The sequence below is a fragment of the Mixophyes fleayi genome, chromosome 2 (assembly GCF_038048845.1).
Source record: "Mixophyes fleayi isolate aMixFle1 chromosome 2, aMixFle1.hap1, whole genome shotgun sequence".
NCBI lineage: Eukaryota > Metazoa > Chordata > Amphibia > Anura > Limnodynastidae > Mixophyes > Mixophyes fleayi.
Window position 1 is genome coordinate 230860399 of NC_134403.1, and position 22359 is coordinate 230882757.

Below are 22359 nucleotides of genomic sequence, written 5' to 3' on the forward strand. Positions count from 1 at the left end.
TGAGAGTACACAATTGTCTGATGTCATGTTGCAATATGTAGCCAACATTACACATTGTTTTTCCTCCACATACTACTTCTACTGGACGCATTTCTGCACACTTAACTTAAGCTGGACACACACAGGCTATTCTTGCTGCTCTGCCCAACTGCCAGTATCACTGTCCAGTGTAGCCAAATGGGATAAGGTCAGGTCATTTTGCACTTTGGCAGTTATCTAGATCACTTTTGGCTGTGTGGCCGGAAAATGACCACAACCACAGGCCAGTCGCTTTTAACTTCCAACTGCATTTCCCAATATGCCCTGTAATAGTACAGTTGTTTTTAGATCAATTTAATATCGGGTATCACTTGTTTTAGCCAGCACATGTTGCAATATTGAGCCACTTGGAAACATGCTTTGGACAGCTTTAAGGAGACATGTTGGAAATAATAATATCAGATGCTCAACAATTAACAACATTGATGTTTATAATTCAATGACAATTGAGACTCTTTATTTGGAATCTAAAGGATCTCCACATTAAATAGCAAAATTAATTTTCTTTCAGATTTTTAAAGGTGCATCACATCATGAAAGAGAAGAATGGAATCTTGCAGAAAATGCAAAGTTTTGCTGGCTCCCAAATTCTGAGAAGAGCCTTGAGGGTAAGAGCAGTATTACAGTACAGATTAGTTGGCCTATTCATATCCTGTAATACAAGCACTTTGAATGTATAACACTTTCAAATAGTGGTGTTATACAACTTCGTACCTACCAACATGTTTCTAGTGGCTAGTGTACAATAAAGTCCTCTTCTTGTTGGCTAGTATATAAATTAGACATACTTTTGAACTGCTAATATTTTTATGTAATAGACTAAATATGATGATAAAGATTTGCAAAATGAGTGTTAAGCCCCAAAAAGGGAGAATAAGTTGTCGACAGACCTCTAGAAAATGAATTATTGAATAAAAATCAAAATTCTCAATACAGTAGTGACAAAAACACTTGGGGATAAGGGAGCAAAAAATGACCCCTTTTCCAGAGTGCAGGGTACACTTGACTGATTTTTCAATTTGACTTTTTGTTATAGACTCTGTCTGACCTGGTTTTAATTAACCAGAGAGCAGATGGAGAATGTAAATATAAATATTCCCCTCTATTATTTAGTTAAGTATATCAACCAATCCCAGCTCAGAACCTTATTTCCCATTGCCACTATGGCACGAGGTAGATTGTCCTTGTTGTGGCCCTCTACTAAAAGCAAGCAGCCCAACACTGAATAGCCATATATGTATATGTATGTGTATAGATAAAAAAAACTAATTATTAGTTAAATACTATTATTACAGGGTACTCCATGCACAATGCATGGATGTTAAAAAGGGAAGGTTAATGTCTGCAAATACTTACATAAATCAACAGCCTGTCAATGTCTTCTCCTCAACTTCTGATTGTGTAGTTATCAAGCCTTTAGTTGGCCATGAATGCTGTGGTAGAAGTAGAAGCAATGTCTTGTGTATTGGGCCTCAAACAAGCTTGATGCCTAAATAACAATCTGAAGTAAAATTAATAAAATCAGACATGTTAGTAAATGTGATAGGAAGAGGTCTGCTATCAGCCTGTGTGTACAGTCATCTTTTGACTATACCACAAGCTATGGCGAACATCTGACATTTAAATGGGATTTTTGGGCTATCACACATTCCACCAGCCCAAGTTTAAGGCTGTAACAGTATAAGAAATCTGCATAAAAGGGTTTTATCAGTAAATTCATTGTACATGTCTGTTCTCCTGTAAATGGAACCATTTGAACGTAATTCTGCTGCACATTAGTGCACAACAGGGCCTACCTAAAGTTCCTTACTCAGCTTTAATGAAGAAAGCAGGAATCATGCAGCTTTCCATGGAGGAAGTAGGGAGACCATGTTATACAGGCTGCACATCCCTCCTCCTCTGATCTCAGATGTGCTGCGTGATCTCCCTAGTTGTGCGAAGGAGGTAACTTGATGCGTGTGTTAAGCTCAGTGGGGCATAAAGCAGTAAGGAGCTTGGGGCCGCAGATAAAAGCTTGGCAAGTTCGTATTGCTATCACTTTTTCAATTCGCTATATTTCTGACGTTGTGTAAGCATAATAAAGTCATTGACTTCATTTGCAAAGTTCTATTAATTGGCGGTAACCATAAAATACATGGTTTGTTTGCTTTTGTGATACATCCCTATTAACACTTTACGTGAATTTTGACAGATGTATTAACATGTCCATTCTGCTGTAAGCAAAAATACAATAACTGACCGGTGTTCTAATGTTGGGTAAATTGTCAATCGAGAGTAAAAAACCCTTCAGACATATTAACGTTTACAAATGTCACATCTGGTGGACCTGTAGCACAGTTTGATGTTTTTAATCCTCTCATTGGCAGGATGGTGGGATCCTGCTCCTGCATGACTCCCCCCATCCCTTGACCATGGCTATTCATGACAGACTAGGCCCTGGAATGTGTAAAACCTGCCTTCAAACATTTTTTTTTCTCCATGCGCTAGCACTGGAGTGCTTCTACTTTCTCACAGACAATCACATGTAATGTCACTACAGATATTTTCTAAATAGCTAAGCCAGCCAAATCAGCAGCCCCATCCCAGACATTACTGTTCACTCCATGCTAACATAACATATAAATGCTTACCTTGTATAGCCATGAAGTTCTCTAGTGCGGTCTGTAACCTTTCTTGTTCCCCCTGTCCTTGAGAAATTCAGTGGAAGATTATCAAAAAAGTTTGACAGTCTACATTGCTGCATGATTGGGTATTTATATGTTTAGACGGCATCACTGCAGCGTAGGCTAAACTAAAAGAATAATCCAGTGGTTCCCAAACTTTTGCAGTTCACGGCACCCTTAGAGTCTCCAAATTTTTTCAAGGCACCCCTCCAAAATAATTACTGAGCAGTCCTGTTTTAGAAGTAGTTGGGTCAAAAAATTGTAATAAGTATTTAGGTCACGACAAAAATACTTATTTAGTTGTATGCAAAAATGCCCCTCTGCAACCAGAGACACTGCTCCCTCTGCATCCAGGGACACTGCTCCCTCTGCATCCAGGGACACTGCCCCCTCTGCATCCAGGGACACTGCCCCCTCTGCATCCAGGGACACTGCTCCCTCTGCATCCAGGCACTCTGCCCCCTCTGCATCCAGGCACTCTGCCCCCTCTGTCACGCTGTCCCCTCCTCTGCCCTCTGTCACGCTATTCCCCCTCCTCTGCCCTCTCTCACGCTGCCCCCTCTGCCCTCTATCACGCTGTCCCCCTCCTCTGCCCTCTGTCACGCTGTCCCCTCCTCTGCCCTCTGTCACCTCCTCTGCCACGCTGTCCCCCTCCTCTACCCCCAGGCACACTGCCCCCTCTGCAGCCCTCTGTCACGCTGCCCCATCTGCAGCCCTCTGTCACGCTGCCACCCTCTGCTGCCCGCTGTCCCCCTCCGCTGTCACACTGTCCCCCTCCGCTGTCACACTGTCCCCCTCTGCTGCCCACTGTCCCCCTCTGCTGCCCACTGTCCCCCTCCGCTGCCACACTGTCCTTCTCCGCTGTCACACTGTCCCCCTCTGCTGCCTGCTGTCCCCCTCCGCTGTCACACTGTCCCCCTCTGCTGCCACCTGTCCCCCTCCGCTGCCACACTGTCCCCCTCCGCTGCCACCTGTCCCCCTCCGCTGCCACCTGTCCCCCTCCGCTGCCACCTGTCCCCCTCCGCTGCCCACTGTCCCCCTCCGCTGCCACACTGTCCCCCTCCGCTGCCTGCTGTCCTTCTCCGCTGCCACACTGTCCCCCTCCGCTGCCACACTGTCCCCCTCCGCTGCCCGCTGTCCCCCTCCGCTGCCCGCTGTCCTTCTCCGCTGTCACACTGTCCCCCTCTGCTGCCAGCTGTCCCCCTCCGCTGTCACACTGTCCCCCTCTGCTGCCACACTGTCCCCCTCCGCTGCCACACTGTCCCCCTCCGCTGCCACGCTGTCCCCCTCCGGTGCCACACTGTCCCCCTCCGGTACCACCATCCTTTTCACTCTGCCCCACGCCAGACATAAAAAAAAAGAGAAGACAGAAACTTACCAATCAGCGCGGCGCCGGTACCCAGCAGCCTCCTCTCTCCCGCAGCTGTCACTGAATATAGACGTCAGTGACAAGCTGCTGCGGGAGAGAGGAGGCTGCTGGGTCCCGGCGCCGCGCTGATTGGTAAGTTTCTCTCTTCTCTTTTTTTTTATGTCTGGCTCGCGGCACCCCAGTGACAGCGCCGCGGCACCCCTGGGAGCCACGGCGCACACTTTGGGAACCGCCGGAATAATCCCATAGCCTCAAAAAATAGTGCGACATACTCTGGATTAGTACTTTGTGTAACATTTGTTTGTTATTTTCTTTTATTCAGAGGATTGCTTTGAAGTTACTAAAGAAGCAATGTTGCACTTGGGTATTGAACAATCAACACAGAATAACATGTTCAAGGTTAGTTTAATCTGTATGAACCTCTCTTGCATCTTTAATATTATATTATTATTATTTCTATTTAGGTGACACTCCTTTAAATACCAAACATGTTTTGCTATGGAATTTAGAATAGAATAAATTTATAAGGTTATAGTAATGGTGTAGCTCCTTGAAAACAAAATGCACAAGCCAACCTCTTGTCTACAAGGCAATGAACTCTTAAAAACTGACCTATTTTATAGCTAGCTGTATACCTTATTATACTTATAAGTCTAAGGGATACTGAATAAAAGAAACACTGTGTGTGTGTGTATATATATATATATATATATATATATATATATATATATATATATATATATATATATACACATATATATCTATATAGATAGCTATGGATAGATATGGATATAGATTGTGACTAGATCACTTATAAATAACTTATGGTATAAATTTATTTAAAGGAAATAGCGCAGGACGCTTATTTGTATAATTGCACATGCACTTATTTTTGCTGTCCACTGTAAAATGTAGGATATCACAGCACGGTTTTAAGATATCATCGATAAGCGTAAATATTGTTAGCTTTGCAATGCATGTAAATCCATGTTTGTGTAAACACATTGCATCCTGATTCAAAAAATAGCCTGTTTCCAAATCGGTATAAAAATCACTGTCTTGTACACTGAAATGTATTATTCTGATGTTACATATGACCTGACCACTGATACCTTTAATCAGTGGAACGGTCCTTGTCAGGGCACCTGTGCGAAATAAAACATCACTGTTTGCTTAAAGACCCTGCTTGACAACGTCTTCAATGTTGCTGTAATCCTGTCACCTGCAGATTAGACCCTAAATGTAATGTAAGGGTGTGCATATGTGTGTGTGTATGTATATATATATATATATATATATATATATATATATATATATATATATATACATAATGTGTGTGTGTGTATGTGTATATATATATATATATATATATATACACATATATACACACACATATATTCACATATATATTTATATATATATAGATATATATAATGTGTATATATATATATATATATATATATATATATATATATATATAAAGTATATATATAATGTGTGTGTATATGTATATACGAGGTATGTCTATTAAATAACAAGACTGTAATTCCACCTAGTAAACAAAGCAGTCAGAATCGGTTATAGCTGCATACGTAGTAACCGGTCTGAACCTGCATGACAAGCTGCAACACTCTTTGGGGGGTATTCAATTGACAGCGGGATCTCCGGAAAACGAGTGCTCGGAAAATATTACCGTTAATACGGTAATATTGCACGTAAATAACGTTAATACGGTAATTTACTCGCTGAAATCCAGCAAGATATTACCATATTAACGGTAATATTTTTAGAGCGCGGGATTTTAGCGGTTCTGGCTAACAGTTGAATACCCCCTATGACCTTCAGTTGATTGTGAGTCGCCATTTAGTTTGGTTGTGTTTTTTTGTAGAGTGGCGAAAAAATGCTAAGTTGAAAAGTTGAACAACATGTCAATTTGACATTTTTAGTAAAATTGCACAAAACACCAACAGAATGTTTGCAAATGCTTACTACGGCCTATAGGAATGACTGCCTTTCTTGTGCGCGCGTGTTTGAATGGCACAAAAGATTTATATATATATATGTGTGTGTGTGTCTGTGTAAATGTATTTTTATACATATACACACACACATAATATATATATATATATATATATTGTGCGTGTGTGTATATGCGTGTGTGTATATATATATATAATATAAGTTAACCCGTGCATGATACTCATGCATTCTAGTCAAATCAAGCTACTTAAGGTGTTAAAAAGTTTCTTGTCATGCATTTGGGCCATAGCCCAGGTCTCCTCAGGGGAAGAGCGTTACTTCCCGACGCAAGCGCCCTTTTTTAACGTGGTTTTGTCCACATGTCACCACCTCATCATTCTTCTCCATCACCTCATCCTTCATCTTTATCGCCACATCTATCCAGATGTCTATACAAACACGGGGATTTCTCTCAGCAGTCCTGAGTATCACACTCCTCTTGCTCTGTCACCCCCGGCAACCACTCCCAACTGTCACTTCTCCTTCAAGAAATATATATATATTTTTTTAAAATCTTTATAAACACTTTTAACAATTAACAAATTAAATTAAGAAATTAAAAACATCTTAGTATACCAAATTTCAGCCCTTTCTGAGTTTTTTTTTCCACACACACTAAGAATTTAGTAGGTCAGTTTATAACTCCGCCCAGCAGGTGGCGCTGCAGCAAATTTCAGCCCTTTCTGAGTTTATTTTTCCACACACACTAAGAATTTAGTAGGTCAGTGTATAACTTCGCCCAGCAGGTGGCGCTGCAGCTTGGGGTTTTTTTTTTCCACACACAGACACACGCTACTAGGCTTTAATATAGTAGATATATGTATATATATAGATTTATATGCATATAGATATATAGATATGTGTGTGTGTGTATGTATATACAGATATCAGCAACATTTATTTATATAGCGCCAGCAAATTCCGTAGCGCTTTACAATTGGGATATAATTATATATATATATATATATATATATATATATATATATATAAAACTATATATGTGTGTGTGTATGTATGTATGTATATATGTATGTATATAAATGTGTGTGTGTGTGTGTGTGTGTGTATGCGTGTATATCTACTATATAAATGCCTAGTGGCGTGTGTGGAAAAAAAAAACAAGCTGCAGCGCCACCTGCTGGGCAGAGTTATACACTGACCTATATATTTCTTAAAGGAGAAGTGACAGTTGGGAGTGGTTGGTGGTTGCTGGGGGTGACAGTGGGGAGTTTTTAACACCGTAAGTAGCTTGATGAAGGATGTGGCGATGAAGATGAAGGATGAGGTGACGGAGAAAAATGATGAGGTGGTGACATGTGGACAAAACCACGTTAAAAAAGGGCGCTTGCGTCGGGAAGTAACGCTCTTCCCCTGAGTAGGCCTGGGCTAGGCCCAAATGCATGACAAGAACCTTTTTAACACCTTAAGTAGCTTGATTTGACTAGAATGCATGAGTATCATGCACGGGTTAACTTGTGTGTATATATATATATATATATATATATATATATATATATATATATATATATGCAACAGAAGAACAAGCAGGGCGCCTCTCAGTGATATATCAAATATACAATGTGGAATAGAGCAATAACATGCGTACCGTGAGGTAAACAACGATGGGTCTTTTAGAAGATAGTGGAGTAGTCTTTGCTGTACTTGTAGTCCTTCAGATCTCCACCGATCAGTACAAAAATGCGGAAAAAGCAAACATAGTATAGCTCTGTAGTATTCTTAGTGAGGGCAATATCACCAATAACCCCACTATCCTATGGGGTGTGCGGGAGTGGTATCCCAAGATTACCAATTAGATGACACCCATATAAGTGCAAAAGAAAAAAACGTCTAAATCTGCGTACCAGATATCATGAAGTATCCCACTTCTGGAGAGTATTAAAACATGTGCAACACCAATGACTTCACAGTCACAACCTCATCTCATGGCTCTTATAGGTGAGACTTGTCTGGCCGCACTCACCACTGTCAGGAAGCATGCATAATTCATGTCCCTTTACTGTCTTTCTAAGCTGTCCTCGGCTTTGCTCGTCACAAATCTCTCTGCAGGATGCTGCCCAGTCTGTATCCACTCCAGAGATCCCTCCAAAACTTTTACATGGATGCAGCCATCTTGGATATATATAAAAGACAAAAAAAGAGAGAGAAGCGCCACGCATAGTGCATTAAATGACCAACAGGTAATCTTCTCAGTGCAACAACAAGTGAATTGGCCTCGTACCAAAAAGCGAATAATAAACAGCTTATCTGTAATTAGATTCCCGACATCCTATATAGTAAAGATCCTTGATGTCCAGTCCTTATGGCTCCAGATATTCAGATCGCTATGGACTCAGAACAAAACTATTATGGTGCAGTATGCCAAATAAGGCGACCAACAGTTCCTCAAATGTGGGTACCAACATAAACTCATAACAGAGTCAATCCATTAAAAATTTATTACAAAGATAAAATTGTATAAAATGCGCCCGTACATAATATATAACATATATAGGCTTATCTGCAGTCTTTCCATATGGTAGTCATGGATCTCTCAAATCCACCTGGCCAAGGTAGGTATGGTAATCCAAAGGAAAGAGCCAGAAGACGCCTTATCCCCCTCAACGCGTTTCGTCACTCGACTTTTTCAAAAGGATTCAGCATATGCAGTGTAGTATAGCAGTCCAAATGTCTGGTTTATGTAGTCCCACAAAGCAAATTAACCACAAACACCTGTAGGTATCATTATCCGGGAATCCGGCCGGACTAAGCGATATGACATCACTTCCGGTATCGGGCCCTCTGTCACTTCCGGTATCGGAAGATCTATCACTTTCCAAAGTACAAAATAGTTTCTCATAGTACTAGATACAAGTTGCTTCCACATTATAACGATGTTTCATATTATTTATACACAACACGTTATATGGTATGTGAGCTGTTTTACTGATATGTACGAGGAGGCCCTTTTTTTATAAAGAGATATTTTTTCTGTGTTGTGTATAAATAATATGAAACATCGTTATAATGTGGAAGCAACTTGTATCTAGTACTATGAGAAACTATTCTGTACTTTGGAAAGTGATAGATCTTCCGATACCTGAAGTGACAGAGGGTCCAATACCGGAAGTGATGTCATATCGCTTAGTCCGGCCGGATTCCCGGATAATGATACCTACAGGTGTTTGTGGTTAATTTGCTTTGTGGGACTACATAAACTAAACATTTGGGGGTAAATGTATCATACTCCGGTTTTCTTCAACTCGTGGGAGTTCGCCGAGATGACAGCTAAAAATTAAAGCGGCGCTGCCTTGTAAAGGGAATCTTGCCTTTACAAGGCAGTGCCACTTTAAATTTTAGCTGTCATCTCGCCGAACTCCCACGAGTTGAAGAAACCGGAGTATGATACATTTACCCCTTGGATTGCTATACTACACTGCATATCCTGAATCATCTTGAAAAAGTCGAGTGACGAAACGCGTTGAGGGGGATAAGGCGTCTTCTGGCTCTTTCCTTTGGATTACCATACCTACCTTGGCCAGGTGGATTTGAGAGATCCGTGACTACCATCTGGAAAGACTGCAGATAAGCCTATATATGTTATATATTATGTACGGGCGCATTTTATACAATTTTATCTTTGTAATAAATTTTTAATGGATTGACTCTGTTATGAGTTTATGTTGGTACCCACATTTGAGGAACTGTTGGTCGCCTTATTTGGCATACTGCACCATAATAGTTTTGTTCTGAGTCCATAGCGATCTGAATATCTGGAGCCATAAGGACTGGACATCAAGGATCTTTACTATATAGGATGTCGGGAATCTAATTACAGATAAGCTGTTTATTATTCGCTTTTTGGTACGAGGCCAATTCACTTGTTGTTGCACTGAGAAGATTACCTGTTGGTCATTTAATGCACTATGCGTGGCGCTTCTCTCTCTCTCTTTTTGTCTTTTAGAAATATTTGGGCACTTGCAAATGAGTGCCTAGTTTTGAGGAGCTGCCTGCTGCATAAATTTGTATGTTTTTTATCCTTATTGTGTATGAGGTACACATATACACATAAGAATTGTCACAATTTTGGTGGTTTTTATATAAGAGCACTAAGCGCCTTTTGCTTATTATTTTTATATATATATATATATATATGTATGTATGTATGTATGTATGTATGTATGTGTGTGTGTGTGTATATATATATATATATATATATATTATATATTTTAGAGAAGCTAACTGACCCCGGTGTTTTGGTTTTGTAACTGGATTACCTTCGGGTTTTGGTTTTGCCAAAACTACCCTTGCGTGTTTTGGTTTTGTTTTGCTATTTTTTTTTAAAATTAAATTTTTTGGGCTACAATCACATAATTTAGGTATTATTTTGTACCTACATTATTATTAACCTCACTAACGCTAATTTCCATTTATTTCCATTCAATTATGAACACCTCCCAGGTCACAATATTATTTTCATGCACTTTCAAACAAAGATTGCAGCAGTTCTTGCCAGTGATAAGTTCCCGAGCTCCACCCTTACACTGGAATGACCTCCCTCATTCCATCCGTCTCTCTCCCAACCTGTGCTCTTTCAAACGGGCACTTAAAACCCACCTGTTCCTTAAAGCCTACCAACCAGCCACATAACCCTCATCCACTTTTTTCGTTCTCCCTCTCTCCCCTGGCCCCTCTCTTCTCTCCCCCTGCTTCACTGGCTCCCTTTCGTGCCTGTTTTTGTTTCACCCTCCCTTAGGATGTAAGTTCTTATGAGCAGGGCCCCCCCTCCCCTCCTGTCTCCATACCGGTTCTTCTGCTCTGTCTTTACTCCATATGTCTTCCTGGAGTTCTTGAAGCATTGGTACTTTGTGTTTATTGTTCTGTACTTTGTCACCCTGTTTTGTACTACTGTGTGTACTGTGTACGGCGCTGCGGAAACCTTGTGGCGCCCAACAAATAAAGAATAATAATAATAAGTGAAAAGGCATTGTCATGCATGGGCATAAGACGAAAAATCCACCTCTTAAGTGTGGAATTATTTTTACACTAATCCTGACAACAGTTGTCTAGCCATTTGTAGCGTTTTTAAAGCCACACTTAGTAGAGGTAGGAACCTTAACCATCTAGGATCCAAAAAGCAATGACATTATGACGATTAAGGCAGAAGCCTTAATGGACATGTTCTTTGAGCAATACAGACATGGTTTATAAAGTTGCTTTACTGTCTCTTTCTAAAATACCCAGGCCCTAAACTACGATAAAGCTAAACTAAGAAAATGTAATAGTACTGTATGAGTAAATACCTGTGAACACACAAATCTGTGAATTAGAAGATCCACCATTTTGTGAGTGACAGCAATCTCACTACATGATAGTGCTGAATCTGCAGCTAACCGCAGGATGTGGTGGCATACCATGTCTGTATTGCTCAAGGAACACGTCCATTAAGGCTTCGGCCTTAATCGTCGTAATTTCATTGCTTTTTGGAGTTTGAGTGAAAGAGTTTCAATAGTTTTCTTACATTTTAGATGGTGTGTAAGGAACCTTAATCAGACATGTTAAACCGTAATTTTTTTGTCTATGGAATTTCATAGCTTTTTGTAAAGTTAAAATATTGATAATTTTCAAATTCTATGTATCTAAATGTAAAATCACCCACCCTCTGCCCACCAACAATTCTCTATCACATGCCACCCTGCCCCCTAAATAATTACATGCCCCTCCCACTGCCAACCAGGTTCTCTCACATGACACCCACTTTCTCACATGCCATCTCCTGCTCATCAGCCTTTCACACATATGGGCCCTTGCTGACCAGCTACTTTTTTATATGCCACCACCTATCAACTAGATTTTCTCTCACATGCCACTCCCTGACCATAAGATTCTAATATCTGCCCTGCACACCAGCTATTCTATCACATGCCACCTCATAACCAACAGCTTTTCGCTCACGTTAACCCATGTCTACCAGCTTTTCCCTCACAAGCCACCCAGCTCACCAGCTATTCTCTCACATTCCAACCTCTGCTAAACCAGTGACAACTTCACAATTCAAAGAACCCTGCACAATACATAAAGCCTTCTTCTGACCCCTGCACAATACAGAGAGCCATCCCCTGGTCCCTGCACAATACAGAGAGCCATCCTCTGGTCCCTGAACAATACAGAGAGCCATCCTCTGGTCCCTGCACAATACAGAGAGCCATCCTCTGTTCCCTGCACAATACAGAGAGCCATCCTCTGGTCCCTGCACAACACAGAGAGCCATCTTCTGACTCTGCACAATACAGAGAGCCTTCCTCTGACCCCTGCTCAATACATAGAGCCTTCCTCTAACCCCTCCACATTACATAGAGCCATTCTCTGACCCCTGCACAATATATAGAGCCATCCTCTGACCCCTGCGCAATACATAGAGCCATCCTCTGACCACTGCGCAATACATAGAGCCATCCTCTGACCACTGCGCAATACATAGAGCCATCCTCTGACCACTGCGCAATACATAGAGCCATCCTCTGACCACTGTGCAATACATAGAGCCATCCTCTAAACCCCTGCACAATACATAGAGCCATCCTCTGACCCCTGCTCAATACATAGAGCCATCCTCTGACCCCTGCACAATACATAGAGCCATCCTCTGACCCCTGCTCAATACATAGAGCCATCCTCTGACCCCTTCTTATTACATAAAGACTTCCTCTGACCCCTTCTTATTACATAAAGACTTCCTCTGACACCTATATAACACAGAGAGACATCCTCTGACCCCTGCCCAACACAGAGAGCAATCCTCTGACCCCTGTGCAATACATAGAGCCTCCCTTTAAACCCCTGCGCAATACACAGAGCCATCCTTTAAACCCCTGCGCAATACACAGAGCCATCCTTTAAACCCCTGAGCAATACACAGAGCCTTCCTCTGACCCCTGCACAATACATAGAGCCATCCTCTGACCACTGCGCAATACATAGAGCCACCTTCTGACCCCTCCACATTACATAGAGCCTTCCTCTAACCCCTGCACAATACATAGAGCCATCCTCTGACCCCTGCGCAATACATAGAGCCATCCTCTGACCACTGCGCAATACATAGAGCCATCCTCTGACCACTGCGCAATACATAGAGTCATCCGCTGACCACTGTGCAATACATAGAGCCATCCTCTGACCACTGCGCATACATAGAGCCAACCTCTGACCACTGCGCAATACATAGAGCCATCCTCTGACCACTGTGCAATACATAGAGCCATTCTCTAAACCCCTGCACAATACACAGAGCTATCCTCTGACCCCTGCACAATACACAGAGCCATTCTCTGACGCCTGCACAATACACAGAGCCATCCTCTGACCCCTCCACATTACATAGAGCCTTCCTCTGACACCTATACAACACAGAGAGCCATCCTCTGACCACTGCGCAATACATAGAGCCATCCTCTGACCACTGTGCAATACATAGAACCATCCTCTGACCTCTGTGCAATACATAGAGCCATCCTCTAAACCCCTGCGCAATACACAGAGCCAACCTCTGACCCCTGCACAATATATAGAGCCATCCTCTGACCCCTGCCCAACACAGAGAGCAATCCTCTGCCCCTGTGCAATACATAGAGCCTTCCTTTAAACCCCTGCGCAATACACAGAGCCATCCTTTAAACCCCTGCGCAATACACAGAGCCATCCTTTAAACCCCTGAGCAATACACAGAGCCTTCCTCTAACCCCTGCACAATACATAGAGCCATCCTCTGACCCCTGCGCAATACATAGAGCCATCCTCTGACCACTGCGCAATACATAGAGCCATCCTCTGACCACTGCGCAATACATAGAGCCATCCGCTGACCACTGTACAATACATAGAGCCATCCTCTGACCACTGCGCAATACATAGAGCCAACCTCTGACCACTGCGCAATACATAGAGCCATCCTCTGACCACTGTGCAATACATAGAGCCATTCTCTAAACCCCTGCACAATACACAGAGCTATCCTCTGACCCCTGCACAATACACAGAGCCATTCTCTGACCCCTGCACAATACACAGAGCCATTCTCTGACGCCTGCACAATACACAGAGCCATCCTCTGACCCCTCCACATTACATAGAGCCTTCCTCTGACACCTATACAACACAGAGAGCCATCCTCTGACCACTGCGCAATACATAGAGCTATCCTCTGACCACTGTGCAATACATAGAGCCATCCTCTGACCACTGTACAATACATAGAGCCATCCTCTAAACCCCTGCGCAATACACAGAGCCAACCTCTGACCCCTGCACAATACAGAGAGCCTTCCTCTGACCCCTGCTCAATACATAGAGCCTTCCTCTAACCCCTCCACATTACATAGAGCCATTCTCTGACCCCTCCACATTACATAGAGCCTGCCTCTGACCCCTGCACAACACAGAGAGCCATCCTCTGACCCCTGCACAACACAGAGAGCCATCCTCTGACCCCTGCACAACACAAAGAGCCATCCTCTGACCCCTGCGCAATACATAGAGCCATCCTCTGACCACTGCGCAATACATAGAGCCATCCTCTGACCACTGCGCAATACATAGAGTCATCTGCTGACCACTGTGCAATACATAGAGCCATCCTCTGACCACTGTGCAATACATAGAGCCATCCTCTGACCACTGCGCAATACATAGAGCCATCCTCTGACCACTGTGCAATACATAGAGCCATTCTCTAAACCCCTGCACAATACACAGAGCTATCCTCTGACCCCTGCACAATACACCGAGCCATTCTCTGACGCCTGCACAATACACAGAGCCATCCTCTGACCCCTCCACATTACATAGAGCCTTCCTCTGACACCTATACAACACAGAGAGCCATCCTCTGACCACTGCGCAATACATAGAGCCATCCTCTGACCACTGTGCAATACATAGAACCATCCTCTGACCTCTGTGCAATACATAGAGCTATCCTCTAAACCCCTGCGCAATACACAGAGTCAACCTCTGACCCCTGCACAATATATAGAGCCATCCTCTGACCCCTGCCCAACACAGAGAGCAATCCTCTGCCCTTGTGCAATACATAGAGCCTTCCTTTAAACCCCTGCGCAATACACAGAGCCATCCTTTAAACCCCTGTGCAATACACAGAGCCATCCTTTAAACCCCTGAGCAATACACAGAGCCATCCTCTGACCCCTGCACAATACATAGAGCCATCCTCTGACCACTGCGCAATACATAGAGCCACCCTCTGACCCCTCCACATTACATAGAGCCTTCCTCTAACCCCTGCACAATACATAGAGCCATCCTCTGACCACTGCGCAATACATAGAGCCATCCTCTGACCACTGCGCAATACATAGAGCCATCCGCTGACCACTGCGCAATACATAGAGCCATCCTCTGACCACTGCGCAATACATAGAGCCAACCTCTGACCACTGCGCAATACATAGAGCCATCCTCTGACCACTGTGCAATACATAGAGCCATTCTCTAAACCCCTGCACAATACACAGAGCTATCCTCTGACCCCTGCACAATACACAGAGCCATTCTCTGACCCCTGCACAATACACAGAGCCATCAACTGACCCCTCCACATTACATAGAGCCTTCCTCTGTCACCTATACAACACAGAGAGCCATCCTCTGACCACTGCGCAATACATAGAGCCATCCTCTGACCACTGTGCAATACATAGAGCCATCCTCTGACCACTGTTCAATACATAGAGCCATCCTCTAAACCCCTGCGCAATACACAGAGCCAACCTCTGACCCCTGCACAATACAGAGAGCCTTCCTCTGACCCCTGCTCAATACATAGAGCCTTCCTCTAACCCCTCTACATTACATAGAGCCATTCTCTGACCCCTCCACATTACATAGATCCTGCCTCTGACCCCTGCACAACACAGAGAGCCATCCTCTGACCCCTGCACAACACAGAGAGCCATCCTCTGACCCCTGCACAACACAGAGAGCCATCCTCTGACCCCTGCACAACACAGAGAGCCATCCTCTGACTCCTGCACAACACAGAGAGCCATCCTCTGACCCCTGCACAACACAGAGAGCCATCCTCTGACCCCTGCACAACACAGAGAGCCATCCTCTGACCCCTACACATCACAGAGAGCCATCCTCTGACCCCTGCACAACACAGAGAGCCATCCTCTGACCCATGCACAATACAGAGAGCCATCCTCTGACCCCCTGCACAATACAGAGAGCCATCCTCTGACCCCTGCCCAACACAGAGAGCAATCCTCTGCCCCTGTGCAATACATAGAGCCTTCCTTTAAACCCCTGTGCAATACACAGAGCCACCCTTTAAACCCCTGCACAATACATAGAGCCATCCTCTGACCCCTGCGCAATACATAGAGCCATCCTCTGACCACTGCGCAATACATAGAGCCATCCGCTGACCACTGCGCAATACATAGAGTCATCCTCTGACTACTGCACAATACATAGAGCCAACCTCTGACCACTGCGCAATACATAGAGCCATCCTCTGATCACTGCGCAATACATAGAGCCATCCTCTGACCACTGCGCAATACATAGAGCCATCCTCTGACCACTGTGCAATACATAGAGCCATCCTCTAAACCCCTGCACAATACACAGAGCCATCCTCTGACCCCTGCTCAATACATAGAACCATCCTCTGACCCCTGCACAATACATAGAGCCATCCTCTGACCCCTGCGCAATACATAGAGCCATCCTCTGACCCCTGCGCAATACATAGAGCCATCCTCTGACCACTGCGCAATACATAGAGCCATCCTCTGACCACTGCGCAATACATAGAGCCATCCTCTGACCACTGTGCAATACATAGAGCCATCCTCTGACTACTGTGCAATACACAGAGCCATCCTCTAAACCCCTGCGCAATACACAGAGCCATCCTCTGACCCCTCCACATTACATAGAGCCTTCCTCTGACACCTATACAACACAGAGAGCCATCCTCTGACCACTGCGCAATACATAGAGCTATCCTCTGACCACTGTGCAATACATAGAGCCATCCTCTGACCACTGTGCAATACATAGAGCCATCCTCTAAACCCCTGCGCAATACACAGAGCCAACCTCTGACCCCTGCACAATATATAGAGCCATCCTCTGACCCCTGCACAATACATAGAGCCATCCTCTGACCACTGTGCAATACATAGAGCCATCCTCTGACCACTGTGCAATACATAGAGCCATCCTCTGACCACTGTGCAATACATAGAGCCATCCTCTAAACCCCTGCGCCATACACAGAGCCAACCTCTGACCCCTGCACAATATATAGAGCCATCTTTTGACCCCTGCACAATATATAGAGCCATCCTCTGACCCCTGCAGAATACATAGAGCCATCCTCTGACCACTGCGCAATACATAGAGCCAACCTCTGACCACTGCGCAATACATAGAGCCATCCTCTGACCACTGTGCAATACATAGAGCCATCCTCTAAACCCCTGCACAATACACAGAGCCATCCTCTGACCCCTGCTCAATACATAGAACCATCCTCTGACCCCTGCACAATACATAGAGCCATCCTCTGACCCCTGCGCAATACATAGAGCCATCCTCTGACCCCTGCGCAATACATAGAGCCATCCTCTGACCACTGCGCAATACATAGAGCCATCCTCTGACCACTGCGCAATACATAGAGCCATCCTCTGACCACTGTGCAATACATAGAGCCATCCTCTGACTACTGTGCAATACACAGAGCCATCCTCTAAACCCCTGCGCAATACACAGAGCCATCCTCTGACCCCTCCACATTACATAGAGCCTTCCTCTGACACCTATACAACACAGAGAGCCATCCTCTGACCACTGCGCAATACATAGAGCTATCCTCTGACCACTGTGCAATACATAGAGCCATCCTCTGACCACTGTGCAATACATAGAGCCATCCTCTAAACCCCTGCGCAATACACAGAGCCAACCTCTGACCCCTGCACAATATATAGAGCCATCCTCTGACCCCTGCACAATACATAGAGCCATCCTCTGACCACTGTGCAATACATAGAGCCATCCTCTGACCACTGTGCAATACATAGAGCCATCCTCTGACCACTGTGCAATACATAGAGCCATCCTCTAAACCCCTGCGCCATACACAGAGCCAACCTCTGACCCCTGCACAATATATAGAGCCATCTTTTGACCCCTGCACAATATATAGAGCCATCCTCTGACCCCTGCAGAATACATAGAGCCATCCTCTGACCACTGCGCAATACATAGAGCCAACCTCTGACCACTGCGCAATACATAGAGCCATCCTCTGACCACTGTGCAATACATAGAGCCATTCTCTAAACCCCTGCACAAAACACAGAGCTATCCTCTGACCCCTGCACAATACACAGAGCCATTCTCTGACCCCTGCACAATACACAGAGCCATCCTCTGACCCCTCCACATTACATAGAGCCTTCCTCTGACACCTATACAACACAGAGAGCCATCCTCTAAACCCCTGCGCAATACACAGAGCCAACCTCTGACCCCTGCACAATATATAGAGCCATCCTCTGACCCCTGCACAATATATAGAGCCATCCTCTGACCCCTGCATAATACATAGAGCCATCCTCTGACCACTGCACACTACATAGAGCCATTCTCTAAACCCCTGCACAATACACAGAGCCATCCTCTGACCCCTGCACAATATATAGAGCCATCCTCTGACCCCTGCACAATATATAGAGCCATCCTCTGACCCCTGCACAATACATAGAGCCATCCTCTGACCACTGTGCAATACATATAGCCATCCTCTAAACCCCTGCACAATACACAGAGACATCCTCTGACCCCTGCTCAATACATAGAGCAATCCTCTGACCCCTGCACAATACATAGAACCATCCTCTGACCCCTGCTCAATACATAGAGCCATCCTCTGACCCCTTCTTATTACATAAAGACTTCCTCTGACACCTATACAACACAGAGAGACATCCTCTGACCCCTGCACAATACATAAAGCCTTCCTCTGACCCCTGCACAACACAGGGAGCCATCCTCTGGTCCCTGCACAATACAAAGTGATGTATTTTGATACTATAATTTTCACTAAAATATTCCTGGGCTTAAATGTATCAAGCTACGAGTGAGTTTCTGGCAGGTTTGAAAAGTGGAGATGTTTCCTATAGCAACCTATCAGATACTAGTTGTCATTTATTTAGAACATTCTACAAAATCATAGCTAGAATCTGCTTGGTTGCTCTAGGCAACAACTCCACTCTATAAATACGCCGGAAACTCACAGCTTGATACATTTACCCCCTAGGGAGGTATAAAAATATTCTTGTTTTATAATGGTGTTACTAAGTCTTCTTGCAATGCTTACCATTTCAGTTCTATTTTATTTTGTTTCTCTGTAATTCCTCCACTTGCCCTCCACTACATCTATCTGAAGTCTTATACTCTCACAATAGAACTCTTTGTAGGGGTAAATGTATCAAGGTCCGATTTTGCCAGCGTGTTAAAATCGCGGGTGTTAGCCCATGATTTTAGTCCCAAACTAGTCCCTTTAAAAAAATAAAGTTAAAAAATAGATAAAAGTTTAAAAAAAAAAAAGCCTGGGGTCCCCCCTCTATTTAGTCTTATCCCTAGTGCTGCCAGACTACTGCTGGTTCTGTGAAAATCGGGGAAAAAAATTTCGTGGAGTCCCCCCTATCTTCATGGAACCAGCACTAGGCAAACCAGCCGGGGTTCTAGGCACTATAACAGGGAGACACGCGGCCGGGGTCCCCCTGCCATTATGACTAACCAACCCCAGGCTGTTCAGCGCTGGGTTGGATTCCCTAAGGAGTGGGGTCCGCTGAAAAAACGAGCCCCCCCCCCTACGGACACCCAGCCCAGTGCTGATAGCACTAGGGCTCTTCCTACACCCCTGGGCGATGGGTGTAGGGTAATAACGGTGATAAAAAAAAACAAACAGACACCATTTTGTTTTGTGGAACTACAAGTCTCAGCCAGCCAGGTTGCCCTAAATAGTGTGGGCATGCTGCTACTTGTATAACCACAAGCACCAGCATACCCACGGCAGCCAGGGCATGTTGGCAATTGGAGAACCACAAGTGCCAACAATCCCTGACACCCAGGGCTGGCTGGGACCTGGAGTTTCACAAAATAAAATGTTAACAAAATCACAACACCCTGGTTAAAACCACTAACATTTATTAAAAATAATAAACCCACAATAAAGACAGTAAACACCCTCATTTACACCACATAATTTTATTAAAAATAGTAAATCCCCTATAACTCACCAATGAAGTTTTCACCTCTCGTTAGCAGCTTTCAATCCAAAAATGGCTGTAAACAAAGTCCAAAATGAATCTCTATCCAAAGTCCTGCTTGATCCTGTCCCCCGGCTATAGTGCTTCCAACCCCGGGTGGTTTGCCTAGTGCTGGTTCCGTGAAAATCGGGGGGACCCCACGCAAATTTTCCCCCCGATTTTCGTGGAACCAGCAGTAGTCTGGGCAGCACTAGGGTTAAAATTGAATAGAGGGGGACCCCACGTTTTTTGTTTTTTTTTAAATCACCAGAGGAAGTGAATAAATTAACTGACGTCACTGAGGGGCGGGAGATTTAAAACGGGCTCTTTTACACAGCCGCTCTGGCACCGCTCTGAGGGACTGAACTATGAAATAAGAGCGATGCCAGGGCTAAAAATTCTAGTGTCCCTCCCTGCCTCAGTCCCAAAACCCCAGCCAACCTACCTCTACCCCCCAAATGTAGCTAATTTCTCCTGCTCACAGAATATTTTTTCTTCGCGAGAGTCAGCCATGTTTGTGCTCTCAAGTGAAGCCACTTTCAGTACACCCAGCACAAGACTCTATCTGACATGCGCAACGTTATGGAAATCCCCTATCTTTAAAATGGGGCATGTTTTACCAAAATGTAGAAGAAATGTAACTTTCTCAAACTTGTGAACTTGTGAACCCTCAAAGGCACTCCTCAGCCCTAATAGCTTTCTAACAAAACTTTTCGCGTGCATTTAAATGCCCTGTACACTGAGTTACGCTCTCCCAAAAACTCAGAAAAACGGCAACTTTTGCAAAACAGGAAGTGGGAAAAAAACAGCGAGTTTTTGAACTTTAGATCGTACCTAAATTGTCATTTTTTATTCTTTTTTTTCTAAAATTTCACATGCGGCAGCTATGGACAGTTTTCCATTCGCATGCCAAATTTCAGTTTAATAACTTTAATACTTTTTAAAATGTAGACCCTCAAACACCATGCCCCCCCTCAGATTCCCTATGGCTTAATTCTGTTTTTTACATGTAACCTTAATATAAAGGCACGACTGTGCCCTTATAATATATATATCTGTGTGTATATATGTATATGTGTGTGTATGTATATATATATATATGTATATATATACACATATATATTTTTTGTGTGTATATATGTATATCTATGTTTATACACGTATATGTGTATATTAGAGATGCTCAGGCTCGGTTCCTCGGAAACCGAAAACACCCAAACTTACTTTCCCGCTTTTTCGGATTTGAAAACTACGCAAAAAGTCATTGTGATGTCGTAGGATCTCGGATCTCGCTAGTGTTGAAATCTATAAATACCGCCTTCCACGGCGATAACATAGAGTGTATAGCAGTTGGGCAGGCAAAGTTAGAGAATTGAAAGAGGAAGGTGGTAGCAGTGTTACACAAAGTAATCAGTGACATTCAGGACAGCCTCATAGTTCCAGTGTTAAATCTCATTGCAGAAAAATACAAATACTAGTGCTGCTGGCTTGGTTGGTGTAATTTTGCAGTCCAATTCTACTGTACTATATAGGTAACACACAAAATGGAGAGCTGAATTTGCACCAAAAAGTGTACAGTGTTATATACACCCAAAGACAAGAACTCCATTGCTAATTGTAATTGCTGAAATACAAACACTAGTCCTAGCAGGCTTTTCTTCTGAATTTGCACCAAAAAGTGTACAGTGTTATATTCACACCAAAGACAAGAGCCCCATTGCTCCATTGCTAATTGTCATTGCAGAAATACAAATACTAGTGTTTGCAGGCTTTGCTTCTGAATTTGCACCAAAAAGTGTACAGTGTTATCCAAATGGATTCATAGCAGTACACAGAAGAGTAGGAGCAGCAAGCAGCTGCTGACACCAGTTTTACTGATGTAATCCCTGTACGTCATCTGGTAAAGCCTATGTAAGCTATT

The 22359-nt window shown here is 43.8% G+C and overlaps 1 protein-coding gene across 4 annotated transcripts in view; it reads left to right on the top strand.

The window, feature by feature from the left end:
• Positions 1–22359, top strand: part of MYO19 (myosin XIX) — a 253606-nt gene that overhangs the window by 86286 nt on the left and 144961 nt on the right. For all 4 annotated transcript variants that reach the window (XM_075195595.1, XM_075195594.1, XM_075195597.1 and 1 more), the window contains 2 exons: positions 551–647; positions 4394–4470. In XM_075195595.1, coding sequence (XP_075051696.1) covers positions 551–647; positions 4394–4470 — 174 coding nt within the window. The remainder of the gene's footprint in view (positions 1–550; positions 648–4393; positions 4471–22359) is intronic.